At 37.7% G+C, this 10433-nt stretch overlaps 1 protein-coding gene across 1 annotated transcript; it reads left to right on the forward strand.

Moving 5' to 3' along the window:
* Positions 1 to 10433, forward strand: LOC145234117 (cytochrome P450 2J4-like). The gene is made up of 13 exons (XM_080098894.1): positions 1 to 199; positions 2062 to 2227; positions 2757 to 2863; positions 3571 to 3633; positions 4143 to 4283; positions 4694 to 4774; positions 5166 to 5298; positions 5869 to 5984; positions 6707 to 6787; positions 7222 to 7323; positions 7935 to 8073; positions 8646 to 8772; positions 9013 to 10433. Exons 1-13 carry the CDS (start codon positions 38 to 40, stop codon positions 9116 to 9118), a joined length of 1524 nt encoding a protein of 507 aa, XP_079955020.1. The 5' UTR covers positions 1 to 37; the 3' UTR covers positions 9119 to 10433.

A 10433-nucleotide genomic window follows, 5' to 3' on the forward strand; every position in this document is an offset into this window, starting at 1 on the left:
TTATTGTGTTATTTAAATCTAAAGTAAAAAATCAACAATGTTCGAGTCAGCGGCAATTCCTTTGCTTTTTCTTGCCATTATCTTAAAGATTATCCACGGGTGGTTATACCGCCCCAAAAACTTCCCACCTGGGCCCCTGGGTCTTCCCATTTTGGGATCAGCCTACAAGTTGACGGCTCGCTCTGAACTGGACCTTATGGTAAGTCTAGTTGATCTTTTATTTGAATCACTGCATTGTAGTGTTACTAATAAAAGTATTTTCTTCGCGATAACATTGTAAACAATTTGAAAAAGTCTGTTTCATGTATTAACGTATAATGATGGACACAGAGTTCTAATTAAGACCCTAGTACGAAAATTATGTTGAAGGTCCACTTAGGGCGAAAGTTAAATTTACTGAATGAAAATCGTTCAACGTTGCTTGTTCTAAGTAGTACTTTGCTCTCTACATGGATTTTAGCATCCAAGCATATTTGCGTAAAAAAGTAAAATCAATGCAAATGTAAGGTAAGTATAGAACCGATTCTAGCTTAGTTTTTACCCTTTAAGCCTAAACACAAGAGAGAAACTAGCCCAGAAATAGAAATCTGAAATCTAATTAGTTTCGTCTTTTTTAGTTTTAATGGAGCTTCGCAATTTAAAGAACGTATTCGCTTCTGTTTATAACTGAACGCTTCGATGTTTTTAGTTCGCTTGCGCGCAGTCAATATTGTCGTGGTAGCTACGGCTCTAAAAGTTACTTTCTCCCCACCTCAGGGGCCTTAAACGTCAGCGTCGTATTATTGTCGGCTCAAGGTGCGTGAGTCAGCGTCATATTACGTCACGGTAAAGTGGGGAAATACCGGTGACTAAGCGAAAATGATGTTGTGCCGTGCAAATCAGAAATTGTGAAAAAATTCACGTAAAAATGATATTTCCTGTTTATAAGTTTTCGGACATGCCTTATATGGAAGATTCGTTAATAATTAAACTTTCGCGAAATGCATTAAATCTCATTATGCGTGACGTCATTTCTATCACGTCCGCATGAAACGTGACGTAAATTTAGTGGAGCTGTGTTGGAAAATTTTGAATTGGTGTCGCATTTCAATTAAAGCGAGTTTACCGGGAAGCTTCTAGACTTGTCACATTGCTTGATCATGAATTCGATTTGGATAGTTTTTACAAAATTTGGAGCTTAAAATATGTTAAATGCATCGTATCGAATAAGGTCGTGGTGGTGGCTAAAGGCGACATGTTATGTTTCACAAACCAATATAAAGTAATTTATTTTAAGATTTTGGTGTTTGTAAATAGAATCTGTAAAACGGGCTTGATTCGTGCCTGACTTCACACTTGCCCACATTTGTGTCGCAATTTTACCTTATTTCACCTTCCTGGCCTAATGCTTTATTAAAAAGTGTGTTTTGGGTTATAGTGCATTCGTGTTCGGGCCGGGTTTGGGTCTTAAATACAAGCAACCTTTTTTTCGCTTTACATGAGCAAGAATTTTGGCACAATGCAAGTCAAACTCTCACATGTAAAAAAGTACGAATACAGAAAGCAAAGATGGTACACTTGTGAGGCGGGCGTTTCGGCAGGTTTCGGGCTTGGCTTGTGGGCATGAGTTTCGACAAAACGAACACGTTGACTGCCGAGGGATATTCCTATGTTGTGCTCAAATTTGCCAAATATGTTTTAGTGGCGTTCTGAAATCAGGTCGAAATATGTTGTGTGCCATGCTACGCGTTAACTCGTAGGCAACATGCTGATGTATACACCGTATAGGGTGTCTCGGTGTTGCCACAACTCATCCACGACGTTAGTTCGAGACGCCAGCTCGTTTTAAGCGCTTTACAATCAAATAAGTCTACTACGAGTATACTCGTATCTGGCAAACCTGGCTAGATCGGCAACTACGAGATCGTAGTTGGCAGTCAACGTGTTAAGATATTATTTTTGCCGCTTTTGTTACCAAGTTTCGGGTACAGGGCAGGTATCAGGGTGGGTTGTACTTTTGTGTTTAAGCTCCGATTTCAGGCATGATAACATCTCTGGAACCGATTGTGCATTGTTTCACAGAACATGGCTCGCAAATACGGGTCCATCATGGGGGTGAAGATTTTCAACAGATTGACTGTGATCATCAGTTCACCAGAAGCGATGCACCAAGCTCTGGTGACGCAGGGGACAGAGTTTTCAGGTCGACCCACCTCAATCATGTTTCAAGCGTTTACCGAAAAACTTGGTAAGTTATACAATTGCACAAAAAAGTCCACATTAGACGCCTTTCCTTTTACTAAAGAATTGTGTGTTTTTGTGTTTTGATGTGACAGTTTACTTTTGATTCCACAAACGCAAAATTGGAATTTTTAAAAAATAGTTTAAATCCAGCTTATCATTTATTGGCTCATATGCTTTTACAAGTTTAAATCCAGATTTAAAAAAACCCAGCTATGTTAAGCTGAAAGCTAAAAAAAGCCAGAAATTTGACCAACATAAAAACTGTTTTATGGAATAGATTGACAACTATCCTAATTGATTCTTTACGTTTAGCTGCTATATTGCCCGCTGTCAAAACCTAAGTTTAGAGTCGTTAATGATTCGGGCGTTGTTCAAACAAAGCATTCCTTGCACAAAACACATAACAACGCCGCAGCAAATTTAGTCATAAAAACGGAACCTTAGTCTCGGTTCTCAGTATCTCAAAGCCGCAGACAAAAGCATTTCAACGTAACAGTTACCATTAACATACCAGCTACCGTCTATTTTACCAGGAGTGGCTGGAACAGACGGACCAAAATGGAAGGAAAACCGGAAATTCGGACATTCCGTGTTCCGCAAGCTCGGTACAAGCGGCCAAGTCATGGAGGGATGGGTACAGGTACGCACAGTAAGCTCGGTTACCCAAGTCGCTTTAGAAATATATGACACACAACTACGTAACTGTGATAAAATGTTACATCACAAAAGTCAATTCCTTTCAGAAAAAAACATTATCGTATTCTCCAATAATTTTTTTAGCCATTACGATTTTGGAATCAACGTATTATGTTAACTCGCTGGTCGAGCAATTTAATTAACCCCGACAGAAACATGATTTCAAATTGCTTAGCAGGCCACAAAAAACCACTAAAGAGCCGCATATTTAAGTCCCCTGCTCTGTACCATTCACGGTGTAGTCTGTGTAAAAACACGTGGCGTTTGGTAACGATGCACAGAGGTTGCTTACTGACATTTCGATTGAATTTAGAAAACCAACACAAACATTTCACGATCGGGACAAAGTGTTTATTGTTTACCAAGAAAGGGTTTATTGTTTTGGCAACAGACCCGTGTAAAATCAGCTCACTTACACCACAAACATCACTGCATTGATTAGCGTTGGTAATAAATGAGCATCTGTCTGCGTCTCTGTCTCGAAGGTTCTGCGTACCAAATAGTCTGTGCACATGTAGCATACCTTAAGCGGAATTCTAGCATAGAAAATATAAAGATCTTGTCGAAAGCAACGCCCGTTCATGCTCCCAAACCGGATTAATCCGGTTGTAACCGGTTTGAGCTAACGCGACGTATGTCTGTTCTTTACAGGAAGAAGCCATGTACATGTGCAGCACTCTACAACGAAACAAAAGCAAACCTATCGACATATACGTAAGTGTATATAATAAGCTAAAATCTCTAGCGTAATGTTAAATAGTGTTGCGTATACAATCTCTGACCACGGATTGGCTGATATGAATCACGTGACAGTATAAGCGACCACACCCAGTATGATATTCCACTTGATTAAATCGAACTGGAATTAGCAAAAGATACAAAAGAATTACTTTGCCTTGCCTTTAAAATACTTTAACAGTGGAAAAGTATACTTTTGACGGGGAGTCTATTTGTTTCTGCCAATTGTTCAAAAACTTTATTCAATCTAAATTAAAAATTACTCAATGTTTTGATGGCCCAAGGTGGTAATATAAGTTTTGAACAGAAGCTGTAAACCTTATTTTGCATTTCAACTGTACATGTTGAAGTAAACGTAAAAAGGAATCGCATTTCAGCGATCAAAAGTCCAAAAACCTGGTGTAAATTGTTGCTACTTTGACTTTAAATAGAGCTTGTATTTTCTAATTGTTGACGTCATAAAGCGGTGTGTTTGTTTGTTTTAGAATCTGTTGTTACATTCAACATCGAATATCATCAGTCAGCTGTGCTTCAGTGAGAGGATGCCATTCGATGACGCGAAAGAATTTCAGGGCGGTGCTCGTCCTCTTATTGACTGGTTCACCAAGAACTCGCATACATTTATGGTAAGGGCGGTTTATTTTGTGTGTTTTTGGTAAGCTTTGCCGGTTTTTGCTTAATGAACACACTGAACAAACTAGCATAGTGGTTCCAAACCGGGGAGGAATTTTAAAACTTGAGGGGAGGAATTCACTTTAATTATTACATGTGGTTGGAAATAGACACTTAAGCTCTGGGAATATAACCTGTGAAGTTAACAAACAAAAAAACAATTTTAAATGATCTTTGTGTGGTTTTGCATCTACTATGTAGTAGTGTATTGGAAAGGAATCAAAATGTTTTGAATTGTTAAGGGAGGAATTCGTCTATTAAGGCTGGGAACCACTGTGATAGCATAACATATTATTGAATGCACTGACAGTTGTTAGGGGTAGTGTTTTAGACGTTTCTAAACGAATTAACCCATATTTTTCAGACACTGATTTTTGCTCCCTATCTACGATTTCTTCCTAACTTTGCAGCAATTACCAGAGACTTAAACAGCGCCCGAGAAAAGGTAACATAACTTTACGTTAGCCTTTTACCTCTATTATAAACAGTGCACGGTGGGATTCAGCCGGTTCTATAGATCTGTCTCACGAAATTGTATGAGATCAGCGAACCTGTTAGCATTTCTGGTTACTGTCAATGGACTTTTTGCACAGAACCGGCTGAAAAATATGGCTTTTGTGACAGAACCGGAAGACAAAAAATTTGAATCTCACCTCTGATTATAAGTAGTAAATAATACAGAAACTACAGTTAACGCGTCGGAAGTTTGCAAAACCAGCGTACATGTTTGATTAAACTGTTTAAAAGTTATAATTTTCTTTGTTGATAGCTTGGATTCTGTGATTTTGTCACTAACATTACTGATGCAATTTTACCAACTGTCGATTTTTACGCAGGTCTACGAATTTCTGCGACCTTTCATAGCCAGACACAAGTTAAACTATGACCCCAACGACGTACGGGACTTTGTCGATCACTACTTTCAGGAGATGACGAAACAAAAGGACAACCCAACAACTAATTTCAATGGTAAAATTACAATTTTACACAACATGCTTTTTGTTAAAACGAAATTGCAAACATTTGAACCAACTTATAACCTAGAGAAGATCTTAATGCTATGCCAGATATTTAAAATGAGTGATTTTTTAGTCAAATAACATTTTGCCAGAGTTCATAATGTGACACATGGGCATTTAACAAGGCTTACTAAAGTTAAGGCAAGATTATTGTTTTTCAAAGCAACATCAATTTCACATTTGTATGTTTTGGTTAACTTTAATCATTTTTTGAAACCAGTGGTTCGCAACCGGGGAGGAATTTTAAAACTTAAGGGGGGAATTTAATTTAATTTTTACATGTAGTTTGTAAATAGACACTTTAGCTCTAGGAATATAACCTGTAAAGTTAATAAAATACCCAATTTTAACTGATCTTTGTATGGTTTAGCATCTACTATGTGTGATAATATACTATTAAATTGTTAAAGAAGGAATTTGTTTATATAGGTTTGATACCACTAAACTAAATTATCACTTGCTGCCAGATACATAAAGGACTTTTTTGTCATATTATCACATATAAGCGTTATTTTTGCAGACACTGAATTGCTGGGTTATGCAAGGGACCTGTTTTTCGCTGGAACCGACACAACAGTTTCAACACTAAGTTGGGTTTTCATCTTTCTAGTCAACAGACCAGCATGTCAAAAGAGGGTAAGACCAAGTGTGTAACTGACAATTTCAAACACCAGTAACTAATTGGGCGAATTTTAAACAGTAATAGCTAACAGTTAAGGCATAGATGAATATCTAGGATCAGCCCTGAAGCGTCGTTGCAGACCAGCGATCACAGCACACTCATATAGAAATCACAGTGCGCCAGACCTTTTGAAGGTACCATACCGAATCAGCCAGTCACCAAGCAGTCCCCACATGGCAAAGCGTAAACTAGAATCTGGCCTGCGGTGGGATTCGAACCCACAACAGGAGTCTTTCCGGGACTAACCTACGCCCTGCCACATGGTGGTGAGTGCTTGGTGTCTGGCTAATTCAGTATAACGCCTTCAATATGCACGCCGTACTATAATAGCTAACAATTATGTTTAACACGGACTAAAAATGCCAGAAAACTTTCCAAAATCAGAATATTTATTCCAGGAGAATTTCGCGTAAACCGGTTACTTCCGTTTGGCCTATGATTTAGGAAATTGTTTTAGGAAATGCTGATGTAATAAACAGTTATCACCGAAAAAACCTGCTATTTTATGGGTTGATTTTTTGACATACACCGTACTTTAAGAAGCCATTTTCGCGGCAAAACAGCAAAATAGTCAGTTACGGTCAAACCCAAATCACGCCTAATCGGTATTTCAGAGTTCTAAGTTGGGTTCGATCTTTAGTTTTACCAACTAGCAATTTTTATATTTTATACTCAGATCCAGAAGGAAATTGATCAAATCATTGGGCCAGATGGACAAGCTAAATGGAGGGCTTATGAGGAAATGCATTATACCAGGGTGAGTAAACAATACAAGTAAACATTAATACTGGGATCAGCCCTGAAGCGTTCATGCAGATCAGCGACCACGGCACACTCATTTATAAATCTTAGAACGCCAAAACCATTGATGGTGTTATACCGAATTAAGCAAGTCTCCCAAGCATTCCCATAAGGCAAGGCACAGACTAGAAAAATCTAGCCTGCTGTGAGATTCGAACCCACTACGGGAGTTTTTTTCGGGACAAATAAACGAAGCGTTAGGTGAGACACCTTGGCTTAACACATAATAACTACAGTCGTTGTAAAATATAACTCAGAAACCGTTGTTGAAAATCTAAGGTTGTTGAAAGATACATAAACAGAGGATGCCGTATCAAACATAATTGAACTGTCGTAAAGATGTGTTCATTGTTGTGTGTAGTTTTATTCAACATGTTTTGTCTCTTATAGGCTTTCTTTCATGAAGTGGTGAGATACAGAACACCCGGCCCTCAATCCCTCCCCCATAGATCCATAATTGACACCAAACTCAACGGCTATTTCATCCCACAAGTAAGAAACAAATCAAAAAGTTGTTGTTTGGCGAAGATATTTGGCAGGGCGGCAAAACAATTGAAATGTGTCACAGTAAATTGGACTCGTTATTTTCTAAATCTTTTAAAAGTCACTTCTTGTTTTACGAAGCTTTTGTGTATTTGTGCACACGTGGGACTGTCCTTGAAGTTTAGTTTATCCTGTACGGTAGGAAACCCAAAAGCTATAGTAATAAGTTAGGGGTAGGGGTTTATTATGATAATAGTAAAGCTGCCTTGTGAAAATTATTGGTTTCTTATTCAAATAGAATCTAGTGACTATAGATGACATTGTTTTGCAATACGACCCAAGATAGATTCATTTGTTTAATTCAGCCGTAGGTGGTACTTTTTAACCGTTTTCGTATCGTTGAAAACCAAACCAAAACGTATCAGGTCAATTGTTTTGTTTATGACCTCTACATGCACGTAAATTTATGCTGAAAATCACATTGACCATGTACCAACAACTTTATTGCCTGTCATGCCCTTTTTACAACTAAAATCCAACTGGAACAACTGTTTAACTTCCTGCATAAGGTTATGTACTTTTACGTGACCCGCAGGTTTAATTTTTTTATACTTTTACAGAACACACAGGTGATCACCAACCTCTGGGCAATTCACCACGACCCTAACTTGTGGGAACAACCAAATGTCTTCAAACCAGAAAGATTTTTGGTGAACGGAACATTTAAGGCCTCTCCAAATGTAACCCCGTTTTCAGTCGGTAAGTACGCCAATACGCCAGCCTGTATTATGATTGCATTTTTTGTCGTTGGTCTAAAAACTCAGTTGGAAACGGTGTTTTTCATCATAATTTGACCAATTCTTTTAAAAATCCGCAAAAGTAAAATTTTTTACGCCAAACTGTAAAAATTTTAATAAGTACTATGAGAAAATAAATTTTTGGGTTTATGAATGTAAACCTCGTAAACCTCGGTTAATCCGGTCTGGTTAATCCGGATCTTCGCCTAATTCAGACAAAACTCGAGTTAGAAATGATTCGTAATGTGGTAAGACTAATCGACATCGGTTAATCCGGATCTTCGCCTAATTCAGACAAAACTCGAGTTAGAAATGATTCGTAATGTGGTAAGACTAATCGACATCGGTTTATCCGGATCTTCGCCCAATCCGGATATTTCTTTGGTCTGAACGTGTCCGGGATGGTTTACTGTGCTTTAAAAGTGATGTACGCTATAGGTAGAGGTACTACCTGCCCAAAGTATCTATATCCGGACCACTGTACGAAGAACGTGCTATTAACTATTTTGCAATTTACACATTTTTTTCTCTCAGGGGTGAGGCACTGCTTTGGGGAGCCGATCGCCAAAATGCAGATGTTCCTGTACGTTGTCACAATTTTGCAACGTTTTCACTTGAAACCTCCGACTGTGAACGGCCAACTGCCCGAAGATTGTGAAAAGTAGGTTCCACCACGATTTTAAGCACTAACGATGATTTATTCTTACACAGTAGAAAAAGTGCGGTTATTTAAATGAATAATACCGGTAGTCAAAAAACAAATCACAGCCTCTAGAAAACTGTTCAGCGTTTATGAGTTAACTAAAGGGACTTGCAAGTACAAGGATTCCCAAAATATCATGGCATAACTTCTAGAATCTAAGTGCATTTACTAAATAAATAATATTTTAATATTTCGTAGGTCCGGAATGTTTCTGGTTCCACCGAAGTTCACCATCACAGTGAGAGAAAGATTCTCTCGTCAACGATCCATTATGAAATACAAACAATCCCTTCATGATCTTTAAAGCTTTCACGGGAACGGACTTTACGGAAACAGTATATTTTGTTTGTGTAGTCTGTACAACGCACCAAGTGTGCACGTTTTAGCTATGAGTGAAAAACTTGTTTAATGGCGATTATATTGCTGTTCATGTCATTAGTTTAAGTTGTCGGTAATTAGCCTTTGGTCCAAGTCAGGGTTGTTAAACTTTTTTGTTCATCATAAATCACTCTAACAATTTATCGACTCTCTTGAGGACAAAATAGATTACAAATTTTGCGATGCTTTTCCTTGGCAAAGACGTTCAAAAACATATTAACACGGTTTATTGAAAGCTGCACTCATACCAAAAGGTTGCTATTCCTATTGAGTTAAGCTATTGCAAAGTTAGTTTATTTGAATTAGGACTACACTGTTACAAAAACAGATTCTTTGAAATAGGACTTTTTATATGTAAAACAATTGAAAGTGAAAAAAATCACGCATTTTTATATTGCAGTTTAAATGTAAATCAATTCCTTAAATGAATTGCACAAATTACCTATAAGGTCAACATGAACAGAAAAAGCTTAAACCAACGACGCAGAATTAAAAAGCGCCCCTTCTTAAAATCTTGTGTACATGTATGGTTTTGCACCAAACTGCATCTTACAGCCGAAGCCATTTCTTTTCCCAGCTGAATATTTTTAAAGTGCTGCCCAATCTGCTATTATTATCCAACCACACCTTCAAAGAACAGCCACTTGTCGATTTAGCAAGCTGACAATATCTCTTGTCTTTGTAGTGTTAGATGAATTCTATGCCGCTGTTGTTTGTACCACTTTTTTATGTCTTCCCTTACTGTGATTAAAACTCAGTTTAAATTTTCAGTTATCTGAACACATTAATGCTACGCTCATCTTTTTTAAACCACATTTCTACCTTATTTTATAACAAATTGAAAATGATGATATAGGCTACAATGTTGGCTATTGTCAGTTTAAACTTCGCCTGTAGCAAATATACCGATAATGCGCTTAAGTGCAAGTGTATAGCTCAACGGCACCACATAGCGGTTTTAACTAGGACAAGCTGCCATGTCGTGCCTTGGCTTTGGCGAATTCAGTATGATTTTTGTAGGTTTCTGGCCGGAATTTGATAAAAAAATAACGTTTAAACAATAACCTCAAGTTGTACACTGTATGTGCAGCAAAGCTATTCTACGTGAAAGTTATGCCCAGGGATGTTTCAAAATACGTCTTTTTGTCTTGTCTTCAATCTTTTTATTTGTACTGTTTTCTACTGCTTTGTAATCAGGAGTTTTTTATGATTTGCAAATAAATTGGGTTTGTCCAAACTGC

The sequence above is a fragment of the Phallusia mammillata genome, chromosome 6 (assembly GCF_965637545.1).
Source record: "Phallusia mammillata chromosome 6, kaPhaMamm4.hap1.1, whole genome shotgun sequence".
NCBI lineage: Eukaryota > Metazoa > Chordata > Ascidiacea > Phlebobranchia > Ascidiidae > Phallusia > Phallusia mammillata.

What these genes read in the sequence shown, in the direction of transcription:
- LOC145234117 (XM_080098894.1), top strand. Translation starts at nt 38, where the DNA reads ATGTTCGAGTCAGCGGCAATTCCTTTGCTTTTTCTTGCCATTATCTTA. An exon ending in AGGAAATGCATTATACCAGG is followed by an intron (nt 6,788 to 7,221) that starts GTGAGTAAACAA and finishes TGTCTCTTATAG; the next exon opens with GCTTTCTTTCATGAAGTGGT. An exon ending in ACGGCTATTTCATCCCACAA is followed by an intron (nt 7,324 to 7,934) that starts GTAAGAAACAAA and finishes ATACTTTTACAG; the next exon opens with AACACACAGGTGATCACCAA.